Source organism: Embiotoca jacksoni, unplaced genomic scaffold (assembly GCF_022577435.1).
Source record: "Embiotoca jacksoni isolate LCO1_2020_lvr unplaced genomic scaffold, fEmbJac1.0.p SCAF_36, whole genome shotgun sequence".
NCBI classification, from domain to species: domain Eukaryota; kingdom Metazoa; phylum Chordata; class Actinopteri; family Embiotocidae; genus Embiotoca; species Embiotoca jacksoni.
In genome coordinates, this window is record NW_027185388.1 from 3199325 (window position 1) to 3218818 (window position 19494).

General features: G+C 44.4%; 1 protein-coding gene across 1 annotated transcript in view; it reads right to left on the bottom strand.

Annotated features, from left to right (window-relative positions):
* abcc6a (ATP-binding cassette, sub-family C (CFTR/MRP), member 6a) overlaps nucleotides 1–14729 on the bottom strand; it is a 24538-nt gene extending 9809 nt beyond the window's left edge. Inside the window, exons 1-9 of the mRNA XM_069165868.1 lie at nucleotides 14546–14729; nucleotides 11640–11816; nucleotides 11364–11489; nucleotides 6965–7102; nucleotides 4148–4270; nucleotides 2928–2989; nucleotides 2653–2784; nucleotides 1718–1924; nucleotides 9–186 (exon numbers count right to left, since the gene is read on the bottom strand). Of these exons, the coding sequence (XP_069021969.1) occupies nucleotides 9–186; nucleotides 1718–1924; nucleotides 2653–2784; nucleotides 2928–2989; nucleotides 4148–4270; nucleotides 6965–7102; nucleotides 11364–11489; nucleotides 11640–11816; nucleotides 14546–14587 (1185 nt within the window). The 5' untranslated portion in view covers nucleotides 14588–14729. The remainder of the gene's footprint in view (nucleotides 1–8; nucleotides 187–1717; nucleotides 1925–2652; nucleotides 2785–2927; nucleotides 2990–4147; nucleotides 4271–6964; nucleotides 7103–11363; nucleotides 11490–11639; nucleotides 11817–14545) is intronic.
* Nucleotides 14730–19494: the final 4765 nt, after the last annotated feature.

A 19494-nucleotide genomic window follows, 5' to 3' on the forward strand; every position in this document is an offset into this window, starting at 1 on the left:
TTACACACCTTCCGGTAAACCAGGCCCATTACAGCTGTCTTCACCCTCATTCCCACTGTGAAGCATGTGTACATGTACTGGTGGTTGAAGAGGGACTGGAGGCAGGAGAGCAGGAACATGAGGGTGGCGTAGAAGTAGCCCTTCCACAGCGGAGCATCTTCATCTCTCATGAAACCCAGCAGGAGACTGTGGAGGGACAGAAGAAGGACATTGATGCTTAATCAGGATGTTTGCACACATAAAAACTTCATATTATTCTGTATCAAAAACCCTCGGCCTGTATTATTCCTGGAAAGTAGCGAAGGATGCAGAGCAAAGCAGACTCAGACAGATTTTTTTACTCTGTCAACATGCTTTCTTTTCATTCAATCTGGTGTAATCTGACAGTCATTGTGTGCGTTAACCAAAGGCCTCGAGTGCTGCTGTGGCTGCTGGCTGAACGGTCCACACAAAGTAGCTCGTGTTGCGCAACAGCGCTCAGCCTGCGGCCGGGCTGCCCTCACCCTTGGCCGGCGGCTCCCTTATTGTGGTCCGACGGCATTTCTGCCATTCAGAGCCTCCCCTGCCTCTTGGCCTGTCCTCCCGACTGGAGCACACAGAGGGCTGTGGTCTCGTCTACTTTTCTTGCTCACAACTCCGCGACCGTAATTAACACTTCCACTGATTTTCGGTGCTGCGCAAGAACAACAACATTCCAGTCCGACTGGTGGGACGGTGCGGCGAGTAGCCGGTCCGCCGTGACCGGGTTTCACTGATGCCAGCTTCTGTTGTTGTTCTTATGTCACAAATCATTCAGATCATCTATCTATCTATCTATCTATCTATCTATCTATCTATCTATCTATCTATCTATCTATCTATCCATCCATCCATCCATCCATCCATCCATCCATCCATCCATCCATCCATCCATCCATCCATCCATCCATCCATCCATCTATCTATCTATCTATCTATCTATCTATCTATCTATCTATCTATCTATCTATCTATCCATCCATCCATCCATCCATCCATCCATCCATCTATCTATCTATCTATCTATCTATCTATCTATCTATCTATCTATCTATCCATCTATCCATCTATCTATCTATCTATCTATCTATCTATCTATCTATCCATCCATCCATCCATCCATCCATCCATCCATTTTTTAAACTGCTGTTCCTTTATCTTACCTTTTTATCTTGAACGGAAAATGTAATCTCTTTTGACTCAAATCTACAAATTGAATTGGACAGTTAACCCACAAAAAGCACAATAAAACTTCATTTTACTCTGGAGTGCATCCTGGTAATTTTGAGTCTGAGCTGAGGTTTGGAAAGATTGACCTGCAGCTTTCCTTAATCCAGTACACTGAATGCCATTTGGTTTGTGGGACTCCGAGCAGTGAAGAAGTTATATTTGACAACAGCATCTCTCTCCAAACATAATGACACAGTTACTTGCACTGAGCTCTTATGAGCAGTTTCATTGAGAGTGTCGTGCTATCAAAGTACTGATTTCGAGCTTTACGCAGACTATTTGCAGCATTTGTGGAATATATTTGAAAAATAATTCATATTTTGGGGTCTTTTAACCACAAAAAATACCCCAGAATTTCCTGGAACTGGGTTGTGTTACAGGTGAACTGTCCAAATCCCTCTAATGCTGAAGTCCCGTCATGTTAGGAGCAGATTCAGGGTGTTGGTTCACTCTCCCTTTTAAGTCTCACCTCAGCACCTGGGGGATGGCGAACATGAAGGCATCGTGGAATATGATACACATGGTGCCGGTCAGGAAGTACGGACCGAACTTGCGCGCCAGCGTCCTGAGCAGGAAGAAGCCGGAGCTCTGCTCCTTCTGCAGCTTCCTGAGGAGCTGAGCCTGGTCCGGCAGGCGGCTGCCCAGCGCCACACCCGACGCCAGGGCTTTCTCCTGCCTGCAAGACAAGACATCTGTGTCAGAGATGCTCCAACACGGCGCTGGCTGCTTTGAAGTCTTTAATGCGAAATAGACTGTTGTTATTCATGCCATCGGTGGCGGGCTGAAGAATTCAGCAGCAGCTGTGAAAGGCATCATTTACTGACATAATTATTAGACTTAACGATGGCTTTTCAAAGCTCTGGATCGTGTTAACGAGTCTTGAAATTGGCACAGTGCTCTCGTGCTGACATTGTGGCACCGCGTGTCCTCAAGGGACTCCTCGAGGAATATTTTTAGCCCAAAATGCCGGCAAGCGATGAGACGTCCCACGTTTCAATTTACCACTGTCAGCACCCAGTCATGCTCCGCTTGGGTTATTAATTTGACCACGAGCATGTTGACGTTGGACTACATGGCAATAAAGTGGAATTGATTCTTTGGCTGTTAAGCCGTGACAATAGAGAGAGAAGAGCACAGTGGATCACAAATTATAAAGCCATAAGAGGCAGACGAAACATGAAAGACGACATGTGTGTGTCCTGCGAGTCTGGGAGATAAAACTGGTGATGTCATTAGGTGTGTGATGTCATCTGGGACTAGGATTAATACTCTGCATTACAGAGTGGGGACTTGGAGTTTGAAAGGTGACTGTTTATCAGGTCGGGAGGGTCAAACAAAACAATGCTATCGGTGTTGTTGATGATGATTGAAACTCTCAATCTATCAAACAGAAATAATTCTCACTTCTGTATTTTGGCACACTGGGCGGTCCAGTCCTGCTGCAGGTCCGAGATGATCTTGCGCGACGTGTCTTCCTCCCTCAGGGTCCACAGATCCTGTGCTTCCAGCGGAGTGCGATATCCCTTCACAACAAGCCTGAAGAAGGGAGCGAGCACAGGGAGGATGATTCACGCAGATAATTGTCGAGAAAACACACATATTACCGTAAATGCACCGTTGCTGCAGTGAGTCATCCGAAGCCCTAAAAAAAATGAAGAGGTTTGGAAGAACCATCTTACCCAGTGAACCACCAGAAGAGGATCTTTGACAGGAAAGAGGCATCTTTTACAGGACAGGGATTCTGCAACACATTGAAAAAAAGAAACCAGACTCAGTGTTGTTTTCGCAGTAAATCTCTCCTCACTTAAAAGCTTCGGAGAACGACACGGCCTCGCCAAGGTCGTCGGTTCATGGTTGAATGGTGTTCTTGTGAGGGGTGTGTTGCAGAATGTGTGTAAACAACATAACACACTCAGGTGGTCCATTGTGGGGAGCAAAGGCCACGAACTCCCACACCACGGAATAAATAGAGGCCAGTGTGAGCGCACGGTGAAGATGACGTTTTGAGGTCTAGTGCAGACAGAGCGGAAATGTGTCATCACAAACTGAACACACACACACACACACACACACACACACACACACACACACACACAAGAGAAAGTTTGTCCTCTCTCACACATACTTTTTGGCATGTCCTCCGCCCTGCCACCCCCTCACCGGGGCATTTGCTCTCGTCGTTACCAGCACCCTTTTCTTTTTGTCCTCTCACTTCCTCTCTTCCTGTGAGTAACTCTAACCAGAGACTGGAGGCGGAGAGGAGGAGGAGGTGGAGGAAAAAAAAGGAGGAGGACAACACCAATGGGTGTGTCCACCACGCCAAGACTGCGGCTTCTGCACCCTCAGCCTCCTCACCGCCAGCCAAACAGTTTGTTAGGGGACTTTTCCAGCTATTTTGATTGTTTATCACTGGGGGGAAATATTACATCACATCTGTCTGTGTGATTGATCGAAGGCTCATTTTCATTCACCTGTCAGCTGCACTGAATCAGCTGGATATTTCGGGCTCGGAAAGGTTTTTGCCAAGCTCGTGTTTGATGGGACAGTGAGATCCGTGTTGAGGAAGCTTGTGCTGTTGTGCGGTCATGGACTCTAAGCAGCGGTCGTAATGTTATATCATGCTGCGAGAGAGTTGTATTAAAGGTATGCAGGATAACAGCGTCAAACACACACACACACACACACACACACACACACACACATATTCACACTCCCCTCTCAGGGCAGCAGTGAAGTGAGAGAGGAAGGAGGTGAATCACATCACTTCCTCCAAAAGGCAAATGTGTCTTCACAACAAAAGTTGAAAACCACAAGATAGCTACATAGGCTTTTTTTTTTTTTTTTTTTTTCGTGGGTATTGGATCACAGCAGACGTTGGTGCACATTCTTCTCTGCTTACCTTCTGAAGGATGGTTTTTCCCTCTGGAGGCTGGTCAGCAAAACAGCACAGGAAGAGCTGGGCCAGCTGGATCGAGAAGTAGGAGAAGAAGGCGAGGTATCGTACGATATCAGAGGCGATGCCCTGTGGAATAAATAAAAACAAAACACAGATTGACGAGGCTGCTGGAGGGCTGAAAATGCCTGAGCTTATTTGTTTTCAAGCTATTCCAGAGTTAGACTTTGTATTTAAACTAAGGACACAATTAATTGGCTTTGTGGCTGCGCACATGGCACAGAAAAATGACATTGTTCTTGCTTGACATTTTTTCACCTCTTTCAACATTACATGCATCCAATAAATGATACGACATCCTGTCGTACTCTGCATCATTTATCGTCATCGTGATTTTGTGTGCACTTTAAGAACATCACCGAATCCATTATATGGCTTTTCCCTTGCTTACACATTGTATAGCGGAGGATATGGTTTCTGCACCGAGATCACAGACACAATAAAGCGTATTTTGGACCTTTAAGTGAAATGAGGGTTAAAACCCAGAGTCTTTAATAGTGCACTTCAAATAAGTGAAGCAATAGTTAAAGTGGCCTCTCAGTCACGCTAAGAGCCCGTATCTGTAAATAGGGAGATTGTGGTTTTTACAAACCAGCACCCTGACTTTCAAACAAGGGAGCAGCTGTGATATTAACCAGCCTGAGGCTTTTGTGAAATCTAGGACTTGTATGTTATTCTTGACATACAGAAACTGCGGGTTCTGGCAGAGGCATTGTTTACCACAGTGAGGCTCTGCTGTGAGGCAATAGGGGGACGCATGAAAGTCTGAGCCACGGTAAACAGTAAAACGATTTTCTCCCAAAAAAGTGTGGTTATGTGCCCAGAAAGGCGATACGAAATAGGCCAAACAGATCCAACCACACAGTGAAAAACAGATTCAGGATGGTCGCAGAGTGGGTGGGAAAAATGTAGGTCAAGCAGCTAAGAATGGCCAAAGATCCACAAAGGTGGACTCTGTCACCTCGAGCTGTCAACGCCGCGACGCGGATTAGACACTTTCTTTTAAATATTTAGAAAATGTGTCGGCACAAAATGTAAATAGAAGGTGACATGGGAGATAACTGCTGAGCTTTTTGTTCTTTTACATTTGTTACATCTGTCACAAGAAAAACAAAAACATAACATCATAAAACACACTTTGAATGTTGGTTTTAGAAAACGAATACCAACTGGGATCAATGAAAAACAAATGATTGTTTGTTGTTATATCTTTTGAAGAAGTATTTTTTTTTGATGTCCCATCGTGTTTTATTTATGTATGTTTTGGCTCAGTTTTGAATCTACACACTAAAACTTGTGCAACTTTGATTGGATATTAAAGCCATAGTTTTACATTTTGGGAAACACACTTATTCCCTTTATTGCCAAGAGTTAGAGAAGAGAATGGATACCTCTAACCTGCCTGTAAACTAGAGGACAATTGAATTTATCTTAACATAAAAACAGGCAAACAGCAAATTGAATCAAATTAAATTAAACTAAATTGTGTGTTAAATTAAATAACACGTTAAGTCCTGTTTGTTTGATTTGTGCAAAAGCAATAATTTCCTCCCACATGAAGCAACATGTGCTGATTTAGTTATGATTTTACACTTTCACTTTATTCTGCACAGATTTTTATTCAGATTAAACAAACAAGCTCTAACATGTCAGTTAGGAATTATATTTTACGTGTTTTTTTGCCAGCTGTTTCTCAATGTTTACTGTCTTTGTGGTGAGCTACGCTAACAGGCTACTAGCTGTTGCTTTATATGAACATACAGAGATGTGAGTGGTGTCAGTCTTCTCTTGGCAGGGAAGAAAATAGGCATATTTCTCCTAAATGTTAGACTGTAACTTCAACACAAGTTAAATTACTAGTTCATGAGTACATGATCACTTCCTTTGTTTTATTAGTTTTAGTCTGCGGTGAGTTTTCTTTGCTCCGTCTAAAAAAGCTTTAGGAGTTTTCTTTATTATCTCAAGGCCATTTTTTACCATTTAATGTTACTTTAAAAAAAAAAAAAAAAAACAGGATCCATTTGATGTATAATGAAAGATGTGTGTCTGAATTACAAATGTCTTTGCATTATGTGCGGATGCATAGATTTCCATCTGGCTGTGTTTACAGCAGCGTAGGCCCATAAACAGCGCTGACGTTCCTCTGGTCTGACCCTGGGCTGCCATGTCTCACCAGCGTTTATCCCAGGGCCATCATTACTCTCCCCCAAGCAGTGAGGGAATGTCACACTGAGGGCGATAAAACAGAAATATGGATGCGTGTGTTTGTGTGTTTTTTATAGAAATGCAAATGCCCCACGGCCGCGTGCACTTAAATACAAACTCACCAACAATGCAACAATGATTGCAATGTCTGACGGGAGACACAGGAAGAAAAAGGAATACTTAAACACACAGGCTTGACCAGAATTGGCAGTGTCATCCTCCAAACACATTGTGTTAAATTTAGGTTACCTTGGTTAAAATTGGGGGGATGCAATAGAAACTGTGTGCTGACACAGGGTATATCTCCAGCTGCGCTCCTGGAGTCGTGCGTCTAGACTTTGAGTAGGAGTGGACCTGATTAGACATCCCTGCACGGTGTTTTTGACACCGCAGGTTCACCGAGTTCAAACTGGACACACACACACACACACACACACACACTGATTCACTCCGGCTGCAACTTAGTCTTGAACCTCCAGGGCATGGGGATGATACTGTGTTTATATTAACATGGTATAGAGTTCATTTTTCACATGAACTGATAGGCTAACTACGTACCTCATCCATGGCCAGCTGGATCTTCGCTCTGAGAGGCACCAGGGAACAGACAACGGCCAAGACCCAGAAGAGGAAGAGGAAAACCGAGGACCGGCAGCCTCTCATTCTTTCCAACTGGATGATGCATAAGGCCAGGATCTGCACGGAGACACAACAGACAGACAGAAAGACTTCATTTGAGAATTCACATGTTGGGTCTTGCAGTGGGGGAGAGGAAACAACTCCATCCCGGAGCCAGAAGTCCAATCTGTGATGCCACGTTGATGAAATGCCTGGAGCGACTCCACGGACAACAACAAGTTCCGTTTTTTCCAACTATTTTAAACTAATGATTTCAGAACCAGTTTTGTTCTTTTTGTGGTTGAGATGGAGTTTCTCTGGGAAACACCACTCACCGCTGTAATTCATTGACGAAAATAAAGCATTAGTTGACTTTTTATTTGTTGTCAGTGTCACTGCAGATGTTTTCAACAGCGCATTGAGGATATAATCAGAATGACTCTGATCTGATGCAGTCGATGGTGGTTTTGAAAAAAGAACTTCTGGGAATTCCCTGGCTGCAGGCGCGAATGGGATTTGGCTGAATTCCCATCTATAAAAAAAAAGGGACACATGTACGGTACGCCGCACGCCCTGCACACACTGCTTAATGTTACGATACACTTTCCTAAAAAAAACACCCACCTCTATACCAAAATGTTTTTTCAAAAATACGACTGATTCAGTGTTTGTCGTCGGAGCAGTCGAGCTCCGCTGTAATTGGTTCCTCTCGGAGCGGTTGGCCAAGTGAGACGTCACGTTGTCATGCCAGCTCATCACCAAGTGGGGAGAAAGCGGGTTTAGGTTTCATAATGAGCGCCGCATTGGTTACTCTGGGATGAGCCACAGAGCTGTCCTGTTATAAACTAGCGGCCTGGTAATTATATAAGTTGTTGTTTTTTTGCATCAACAACCCGATGTGCTTTATGGGTCGATGTGTACAGATTTCTGATGAGGAACATCTTTATGTTGATATAAACAACATCCAGCGTTCTTGTATGTTTGTTGCAGTGACACATTCGTTCGTTCATTCAGTTTTCTGACACATTTGATGCTTCCCAGCCCATCGGAGCGTGAATACAAATAGCTCTTACAGTCATACCTATGGGGAATTTAGAGTCTCCAGTCCACCTGACTTGAATGTCTTTGGGACGTCGGAGCCAGAGACACAGCAACAGTGTAGAGGGGATGTGAACGGAGGGACAACATGCAAAGCAAAGAATTTTATATGCTTTAGAGGCGAAAATGTCCTGATGATAAATACTGTAAGTAACTGAGAAGGTATTTTTGTTTTGTTCTTTTATTTGACTAGTTTTCAACACAAGCTATCGCTAAGTGGTCACAGGAATTCAAAGACATTTTAGCACCTTGTTAAAGTAACATAACAAACCTGTTAGCAAAAGATGTCTCATGTCTTCATCTAGAGCAGCTTATAACTCATTTGGAGTTGTGTATGTTTCCTCCTAAGGGAAAGTAAGTCCAATAATAAGTCAATTTTAGCTCAGTTTTGGTCTCCACCGACCACTAAATGCTTTATTTTGTTCATGAATATATGTTTGCATGTTCCACCTGGATTTTCTAATAGTTTTAATCATCTTCAGGGAAAGTTCCCAAGCTGTACTCTATAACACCCATCAGCCCATTAGTCAGCAGGACCGAGCCCACGGCAACAACTTCCTGTTCTCGAGTCTTTAAACGCACGAGGCTGCATCAGCCCCAAACCCAACGTTTTCCATAAAGCTGCCCGCGGGTCACCATGCGAAGGCAAAGTTCCGCTCTAAGTGGCCGTAACGCTGCAAACCATCGGCCCATCTGTTTGCACAAGTCAGTGGGTGGAACTAACTCCATCACTACGGCCTGAATCAAAACCATAGCTTATAATTACATGGGAAGTGTGCAGCGCCTGGGAAGGAACAGGGGCTTTACGTCATGGTATTACATGATTATAGTCGGTGTCGTGACGGCACATTTCATCAATAGTGACCGCGATTCATTTTTTGGGCCGACGGGACGGGAAAAAGCGTTCCCATACGTTAAACCGAAGGGCAGCAAAACAAGTCAGTCAGAGGAACAAGAGCACAGTGTTCCCGCCCTGCGCCCGGGTGGTGGTATGTGGCCACGATCAGCATATAGATAATTATATCCTTTAATAAAGATAAATCTGGCGAGCAGATTAAAAGATCTGCGACATGCCCTTAATGTGATTTAGGGGATGTTTGTTGTCCAGCCCCCTGGTGTAAGAAATTATATCCTCAAAATAAATGACCTTTTTTTTTTTAAGATACACGGCTTTATGTAAGAGATGTCTCAGAGTATTTTTACCTCAACACGTGCTGGTATTTACTCAGGAGTCTGAAAAGGCCGCAGGCGGGCAAAGCTGTCTGACTCGGAGCGAGTGAGACTGAGTCGGACCTGTATGAGGCTGCAGAGAGAGGCAGCTTTGTAAGTAAAGCTATACGGCTCTGTGGGTCAGCTGTACAGGCTCAGAGGGCTGCAGCAGCTCTTCCTAATCTGGGCCCTGCACCCTTTTGTACTGGGTTGTAATTCTTATATCACTCCTGCTCAGGATAAACAGCATTTCCAGTTCGCCATGCCACCCATGTCGAGCTGCACTCCTCTTGTGTTTTGCCTACTCATCCGGGTAAAGTATCATTTAAAACTTTCTGAAAATGAGTGGGATCGATGTTCTGAGAAACATCAACAACGGCCACTGAAATAATTTCTGTGATTGCACACCAGCCCCTATCTTCTATAAATAATGTGCTGTAGCCCGTCCCACACGCCGTCCTGGAGGCTGTTATGGTTTGATTCAGTGGGGTGGGGGGTTGGGAGGGTGAGGGGTGGGGAGGGGGGTTGGAGGGAAGAGACAAACAACATTTGTAAAGATTACAGATCTCACCCAGACTCTGTAAATCTACAAAGGCGGCGCACCAATTTGGATCTAAATATTTAAGTTGTTTCTTCTCAGATTTCCGTGTGCGTACAATAGATTTACAATAGTTTGGTTGGTTCCAAACTGGATGAATACCTGCTCGTTTATCTTCTCTTCTTCTTTTCTGCGAAGACATCGAAATTAAACAGATTGCGTCTTAAATACAGTTTTGGTCAGAACAATGGCGCTTAAAGACAGGATCTGGCGTCAGAGGCTGCGGGCCAACGGTACACCTGTAGCCTATATAGAGACAGAATCTGTCTGTGTAATTAGGGTTAACGTAGACTACAATTGTAACTCGTCACCTTTGTATTCAGCGGTTTTGTGGTTGTTTTTTTTTTATAGACAAACCAAAAGGGTTGGAAGAAGAGTCATGAAGTTCATTTACATTAAAGCACGTGATTAGACCAGACACGTCCGCCACGGAGAAACCCATTGACTCCTGAGAGGAGAAATACCGATCTTTCACTTACGAGTGACGTATTGGCCTGAGTTGTGAAATGAAGTGGGGGGGGGGGGGGGGGGGGGGGGGGGGGGGGAATAATTCATCAAAATGAAAGAATAATGGCTGCATTTTGTCCTATAAAATATGGGAGACATTATGCTTCATATCTGCCAGTCTGTCACTGGCAGAGCACCAAAGCCTTTTTCACTGCACAGGAACGTTGCACATACGTTCTCAACAGTGATTCCACATCAAACAGTAATCGATGTCAGTACATATGTACTCTGCGCCCTGATGAGTGATGTCAAATACAGCCTGTGTTAGCAGGGTGCTGTAATATTTGCATTGCCTGCAACACTATAAATCTTTTCCCGGTTAGGCATCTTTGCACCTCAGTGTCTGGCCAACGCACTATACGTTCACTATATTTCATGTGTTTGCACGTTAACATATGAGCCAGCAGCGGGACACAGGCTGGAAGATTCCCAAAACTTCTCCGTTACCTAGAGCAACTCAAGAGGAGGGGGGCAGATGTGGAGTTGGAGCTGTAAATCAGTGGTAAAGCTTTTTTATATATATATTTATATATATATTTAAAAGTCCTATTGCACCATTACACAATTTCTTTGCAGCCATTGTGTGTCGTGCTTACATAATCTGGCATAATAACCCATTTAAAAAGTTGATCTGGAGTAAAGTAGGGCACCACTTGCTTGCTTATTATGAGTCTTGGGATTGTAATAATGTGCACCTTATTTTATCACCCCCAATTGGACGTCAGTGGTCTTTAAAACATGCAATTATCTCTTTAGTTTTACAAACACAGAACCCATAAACCATGCTGTTTTACAAATTTAAACACCTCGCACTTCGATTTACCAAATATGCAAAGTCTGAGGTGGTGCTTAGCTTTGACAGTCCAGCAAAACAAAGCATAATTTCAGTCAGATGTGCATGTGTGGAAAAAGATCCCCGGTATTTACCACAGTCATGCTGCGTATGATGGGGCTGAGGAGGAAGACCATGTGCTGCTGGATCTCCTGGCTCCTCTCCAGCAGGATGTAGAAGAACTCCACGAAGCCAAACGATGCCAGCAGGAAACCCAACACCTGACAAGGGCATGGAGGCAATGAGAGAGTTTCTGGGGCGGCATACAGTCACATTTCTGTTAATAAAGGCTTTTCAACGCTCTTTCTGTGATGTCACAAACAATAAACAATGAATTTCGGACTGGCCAGTGTGTGTGTGAGACGTCTCACCATCTTGGCGGTGCAGAGGCAGGACATTTGAATGCGTCCGCGGTCATGGCAGTAAAGGTGGAGGCAGTAGAAAGGGGCCAGCAACCACAGATAGATACAGGGGACCCACACCAGCACGGTGTTCTGGAAACACTGGGTTAGGTCCGGGTTGGCCGTGTACCACGTACGGTTCCAGTCCTGCAACACGGAGAGAAAAAACAAGAGAAATTCAAAAGGTCAGACGGAGAGAAGAAACTTAAAAAGTCAGAAACTGATTCCGAACTGTGAGATCACATTCATCCTCTGACAGACCGAGCTGGCGGGGTCCGAGTCCAGAGAATCCAGACTTGGTGCAGCTCCTACGTTTCATCCATCAAGCCAGTGGAGAGCGAAACCACAGCGAGTCAACAGAAAGTGCGTCTGTGCCCAATCCTGAGTGAGTGTTCGCTGGCTGAGGCCTTCTGTTACTAAAAAGCTGAGTCAGTTTTGGGATTTTTCTGACCACGTCTGTGGCTGGTTTCCTAATTCGAGAAGGACAATGTAGTTCTCAGCACATTAAACCGTGAGGTCAAGGACTTTGCTAATAATCAAGCCCATATTAACAATAAAAGTCCAATGCAGACGAGGTGTGTTGGGCAAATGTTGCCAAAAGAGTTTGGGATTATGTAACAGCAGCAGAGCCAGGACAAAGTTTGTGGAGCTAAGTGGCTTGTTGTTGTCTTTGCTTCCCGTGTTTATCACCTCAGCGGCCTAATGAGGGGCAGGGTGTCTGGCTGCGCTAACGAGGCTGCCCTGCAGAGTCACCACAGGAAGTGGTTTTAAGCTTCTTGCATGGCAGAGCAGTCCGGCCCTGCTGGTGAGACTACGGGAGGATCGTTACGTAAGAACGGTCCGCCTCAGTGCTGCAGGTGAGACAAACTTCACACAGATAGATGCTGCAGTTTACCACGGCGTGTCTGAGCACGAGTATTGACTAATTCAAGTTTACCATCAGTCGCTACTGTTCGCTGCCTCGAGCGAGAAAAAGGGGTCTGAATCAAGATCTGACTGATTTTTGAATCGGTAACACATCTCACAAAAGTCCCACATGATCTTCAGAGCTGCTCGCAGTTATGTAATGAGCACATCACTTTGCACGTCCTTTAAACCAGCGGGCTCCTCGAGCGCCGATGCACTAAATCTGTTTAAGTGATAAATCTCCTGAGAGGCAGCGAGTGGGAGGCGACTTTCACAGACCCTTCTGACTCCTGCGGTCGATGGCGGGCAGATGAACGAGGCACTTTTTGTGGAGAAAGCCAACCTGTCAAACCCTCTCCAAGGACTTTCTTGTGCATTTTGCTTGATAATTTATCCTGTTTCTCACCCTTGGCTTTATGTGGTCGCAGTAAATATGCCAACAGCTGCTTCACAGTGTCTATTTTTACCTGACAAACACGGTGATGTGAAAGTGGAGAACACAGACTGCAATGTCCCTTTTTTACATCTCCTCCTTTTGATAAACCAAGTCAGGATCCAAGAAGCTCTGGCAATAAAAATCATGAATTAAAAAAAAACATTTGCACTGATTTGTGAGCACATATGAATTAAGGCATCTGTCATTTTAGAGAGTGTTGATCACTCCCCTGACAGTTTCACTTTGTCCGGCTGTTCTAATTACAGCTCAGTTTGACTTAAAGAGAAATAAGCTAAACACACTGCAGACTCCCAAAATTGGCCCCTTGTGGGCGTTTCTGGTTCCAAACTCTTCTGCTGAGCTGGACTGTGCATGTTCAGTATTAAAACCACATAAATCGCCGTCACAACCCCGAAGCTGTGACCAGTGAGTCAGCAGTGATGCCATTTCTAAAGTATGTAAAAAGGTTGATAAAGTTCACAAGTGAAGATACTTTGCAGCCAACATGCGAGAAGCCCCCCAAAAAAACATCTGTTGCAACATCGTCCTGTGATGGATGAAACCTCAGCAGGAACATCACGTCTTGAATTTTTGAAGGTTTCTCGGCCGTGCGGGATGATGTACAGTTTACGTTCACTTTCTGGACAAAGTTTGAGGGCTTTTGTTTTGAGGTTTTGCAGAAGTAAAAACTAGAAAATGAGAACCAGAAACAGACAAAGAGAGGGAGTAAGAGCGAGGTGGTGGTGGTGGAGGAGAAGGGGGGGTAGAGAGACGAGTTTGGAGCGAGTGCTTTCAGTAATTTTACCATTCCAGCTGGATCGCAGCCATTCTTGTATTTTCGAGTCGGGATTCAGAATGTGGAGGTTTGCTAATAAACACGACTGAAAAGCCTTTCCAAGGGCTTCACTCTGCGTGACCCATTCTCAGTTCTCAGCATCTCACAGAGCGGAGAGACGGTTAAACACGACTCGGACATGCACCAAAAGGTAAAAACTCAAGACCCTGGCTCACTTTAGATTCGATCTGCTAATGTACTCTCATACGGGCAGGCTGCAACCCGAGAAGGTCAGTGCATGGTGACTTACTTCCTGTACAGATGGAGTGCTGCCCGCTAACATTTTAGGTTAACTCATCCTCCTCTTCTACACACACACAAGGTTATTATTCATTTTATTCCATTTGGTCATGTGGAGTAGGAATAATCTGATTTCAGGCTAATGGACATAGCTGAGAGACAAAGGCAGCATGCTAATGTGGCTAATGCTAATGTCATTAAATCACAAATTCTCAGCAGTGATGATAATAATAATAATAATAATAATGACATCATTGTGTTCAGTATTTAAACTTCTGGTGCCTTTCATTGACTGTTATCTTAAATAAAATGAACAACAGAAACTGCTGTGACACACCCATCAAATCAAACATTTGATCACTGAACTGCAAACGGTTGAAGTAGAACTCTTTGTTGCAGAAAATGACACACAGTAAAGAAATGTGACTCCGGGAGTCAGTGAACGCATCACAAACTCACCCACAGAGGGTCCAGGCCGCTGAGTCTGCAGAAGGCATCCATCCACTCGCTTTGCTCCTTCCTCCCTCTGATGCTCCACTTGGTGGAATCGCTCCTCAGAGTAGCACACACACACTCAGCAGCAGCAGCAGCACCAGTGTGTGTGTGTGTGTGTGTGTGTGTGTGTGTGTGTGTGTGTGTGTGTGTGTGTGTGTGTGTGTGTGTGTGACTGGCAAGAAAGACTGCACTGTGTGTGTGTGTCCTTATTAGACTCTTGTTGCTCTAATGGTTGTATTTCTTGGGTTTAGCTGCTTCTTGCCTGTCGGTCTTGGGTGGCACGCTCTGTGTTTATTATGTGTGTGTGTGTGTGTGTGTGTGTGTGTGTGTGTGTGTGTGTGTGTGTGTGTGTGTGTGTGTGTCTTTAAGTGTGTGACTTGTTCCTCCCTTTTTAACAAAGCATCTCCTCTCAATGAGTCTCTGTCTGCGTCTGCCTCGCTGTTTGAACTGCTGCTGCCCTGAGATTCGGTCTTTCTGACTCTCTCTCACACTGCCGGCTGTTTATGAGTGAGTCTCCTTTCTGGGTGGGTGGAAATATTTCCCTCTCTCTCTCTCTCTCTCTCTCTCTCTCTCTCTCTCACACCCCTCTCTTTTCTCCCACATGTGCTGGATTTTGATCAAAACACCACAGCTACTCCCCTCAATGGGATGACAGTCCTGCACCCAGACACACTCCTCCCATTTTCCCTCGCTGCCCCTCACCTCCTTTCTTTGCGCCCTCTTCCCACCTCTTCCCCCCCACATCCTAAACAACCCGTTGTCTGACCGCAAACTGTCTGTTTGTGCATAGACATACCTTTTAAACTGAGACGAGCCACGCTCAGATAAATTTAATGCTTTTAAGGTCTCCAGTGACCATAAATCCAAGATATTAGTACCTCTAGTAACACTTGTCTCACATCAGTTCACATTAGCACACAATGTATGGAAACCCTCTGCAAGTGGGCATGACTACTAACATACTGTATATAATTACATGTTGAATGAATCCGTTATTACGATCTTTTTCAGTCCATACACATCAATATGATTGTTTTGTTTTTTTGTAAAGTGGAAAAAGTGGAGACGAAACATCACATGCATTTCCCAGAATTGCTGATGTGGTAAGAAATTTGAGGCCATTCTGTTAATTAGTCATCTTAATGGATAGAAACTTCCACCACAAGTGGAAAATGTGAAATCACTGCATAACTTTGTCACAAACTGTCCTGAAGTAGAGGGGTTACGTTGGGAAGTCTGGGGCCCTGGTTGTTCATTTGTTGAGAAAGTATAGCGATATTCTTTAAGAGTTAATGCCCGTACTTAGTTTTTTTAGGTGCAATGTGCAAATCTACGTTAACATATTACACTGGGATAAAACAAATGATCGTAAAATACTGAATACAGTGAAATCTGCCTCTCTAAATGTTGTTATATACAAAACCAGGAGTGAGAATCCTCAAAGCTCTTTGTATTCTGCTGAAAAACACCATTTAATGGTGTGATGCTGGTCGATCCGGTCAAGACACGAGGGAAAACTTCAGCACAGCAGCTGCGCAGGAAAGTATGACACCGTCTCGACTGGGACCGTCACCATCACCATCATCGCCCGCAGAGGAGAAACATGGAAAGTTTAGGCAGAGAGGCGGACCACCACCAGGCCAAGTGTCTCGCCATGTGCAAATATGAGATTATTATTCTTTTAACAGTGACTCATCACTTTACGTTTCTCGTCCAGGAAGAGCAAGTCCTTTTTGTTCGGTCCTTCGGCGAGCTCCTGCTGCAAAATGATACGAGTTATGTAACGTGACACATGCGAATTCATTTTGAGTATACGTTTAAAACAAAGATAGATTAAAGGTGTTTTTTTATGATGCAATTGAAGGTGACATAAAGATGTGAATCTAGATTTGTAACTGGTTAAAAATACTGGTTAGAAATAAATATTTTGTTTTAGGTGTGGTCAGAGAGTCAGAGAAGTTCAAAATGACTTTTTTCTTCTCCCAAAGTTTATCATGCTGGCTTCAGCAGTGACCAATGAAGATTAAGAGAAAATAAATTGGAGTAAAAAGTCTAATGTAGCTGTCACACGGATCTAAACAGCAGAAATTCGTGGTCTAACCGACTATTGTGTTATGTCTCCGTCCTACAGCCTGAGTGGAGTGTTGCTCCTGACAAGAAATGGTCCGAAACACCTCAGGCAGTGTACCACAGCCAGGGAGGTGGGTGGTGTGTGTGTGTGTGTGTGTGTGTGTGTGTGTGTGTGTGTGTGTGTGTGTGTGTGTGTGTGTGTGTGTGTGTGTGTGTGTGTGACTGCAGCAGTGTTTACAGTGCACCTTTTGTCCCAAATGATACCTGGGGTCCAAACACGCAGAGAGAGAACGAGACTTGGCGTGTGATCCTCCTCTGTTTTAACTCATGTCACTGACATGCTCGAATCTCCGCGGCCGAGTGTGTTTGTGTTTTCTAATCTGACAGATGACAACATCTGGTGCTCAGACATTTTTAGGGGTGTGTGAGAACTTTTCTCCAAAGGGGCCCTTTCTGCATTGTGGTGACCGTGTTTACATGTTCTTTCATTCAATCTGCTGTGTTTGTAAATATTTCCCATAAAGGTTGTTATTAAATGGACATATACACTCTAAGAGGGGTTCAGACAGGAAGAGATATACTTTAATATCTCCCCTGTTGGGTCCATTGCAGCCTCTGAGCCAGAACTCCTCAGCTGATCGTTCCCAGACAGGAGCTTGAGGTCGGAGGTGTTGCAACTCGCGGAGAAAAAGGAGCATGAAAACAACGGACGCACACAGAACCGTGTGCTTGCGACGCAGAGCGAGGGCCGTGCAAACCGTCGGTCCAGACCCAAACACAAACATACACTCGTCTGGCCTGTAAATACGACCCAAATGAGCTCCGTGCCAGCAGATGGCCAGACGGCAGACTGTTTACACCAATGGGGAGCGAGAAAGCGCCCAGCGTGGACCCGATGGGAGGCTGGTGCTGGAGCGGGGCCACTTGTGGTCATGGCATGTAGTAGTAGTAATGTGAACCTGGCAGGCGGTGCATGCAGAGGGTGGCTGCGGGGGTGGCGATGCCCCAGCCTGCCCGTGGTCGAGCGGTGGTTAACCAGCCTAGGTCACCTACACTTCCTCTGGCCTCTCTCCCTGGGGGGAAAAACAGTCTAGTCAAAATAATGGTGTCATTTTGGCATCTTACGTTTGAGCAAGCGGAGACAAATTTAGCAACAGCAAAGCGAAGGGAGGGGCCTAAAACAGATTAGGAAACAAGCGAACAAAATATCTCTTCTGTGTTTTTTTTTCTCCCTCAGCTTTTAAATAAGCAGTCTTAAATGAGCGGAGCTGCTCCAGCGCAGGCCGTAAATTAAAATGTGTCGGCCTACGCAAGCAATTATAACTGGGCTCCGTCTTCCGCTTTTCCCCCTCCCAACTTAACCCACAGTGCCGTCTTAATCTGTCCTCACTGCGTCTCTCAGAGCTCTGACCTGCTTCCTGTCTGTCAGCAGGACTGCTGCGCTGTGCATGTGATATGATAAGGTGTGTGTGTGTGTGTGTGTGTGTGTGTGTGTGTGTGTGTGTGTGTGTGTGTGTGTGTGTGTGTGTGCTTAGAGTGTGCATCTGTGTGTGTCCGACCTGTTTCCTCCGTCTGCAGACTCTAGACCTGTCTCACATGCCTCTGTGAGTGATTCGAGACTAAAAGTATTTATCGCCCTGCTACCTTGGCACCTGCTGAAGATCTGCCCATTCACAAGAAGTCTAAATACTCACAGCTTGATTACTCACATACTGTTAAAGAAATAGTTCAACACACACGCACGGACACAGACAGATTGATATCGCTGTAATATCTCAGACCGTGACAACAGACGGTAGGTGTTTAGTTTAGTATAAAGACGAGAACAGCAGGAAAAAGCTTATCAGTTCATCTAAAGCTCCATTCAGACAAACAGGAATGTATGGGAGTTCAAAATGTTTCAACTTGAGCGAAAAATGATCCTGAGGCTTAATGAGTCTGTTTCATAAATGGATTGAGATGAGAGGAAAAAATAAAGACTGGAGGGAAGTAACAACGTGGTAACTTTCATCACCGCCTCCGCCGACTCATAACATACTGAATGTGGTGGGGACTTCAGCATCCATAAATACTACTGAAAATAAACATGGTAAACACAATTTTAAAAAAAGATTTTGCTGTATAGAATGTGAAACCTCTTGAGGAACATTTTTGATATACCGTCTAAATAAAACTTATTTGAATGACTTGTTCTGATATATGTAAATTAATTACAAACTAAGTTGTATAGTGACAGTAAACTAATATAGATGTTGCTGCAAAAAAAGCTACAAATCCTAAAACTTTGATTCTTTACACACATTTTTAACCAGACAGAGAAAATCTGAAAGATCACCACAGATTAGTGTCCCCAGTTCAGTGTCCGTCCACATGTGAAACACGATCACAACGTTCCCTTCTATTCCTTTAGTTTTGGCGTTAAATAATGTTCAGAAAAGTGTTTTTACAGTTCATCATTTTTGATGACATGAATTCTTGAGTGATGGCTACAGCCATAAAAAACCTCGACCTTTGACCCTTAAAATATAATCAGTTCATCTTTGAGACCAAATGGACATTTGTGCCACATTTGAAGTAGATCTCTCGAGGCGTTCCTGCGAACGGGCCGCTGGTTGTAGTTGTGTCTGTGTGTCACATTGGAGCTCTGCAAGAAAACAAATAAGCATATTTTCCCCAAAAATGTTGAACCAGTTTCAGTCGACCATTTAATGTGACGAGAAAAGCTCTAAATCTGGCACTTCTCTAACTTCTTCCATAATGACATTTACTCTGAAATTTTGTTGCTCTGCACGACATCAGGAGACACTTTGGTTGCATCTAGAATTAGTAAAGTAATTGCTGGG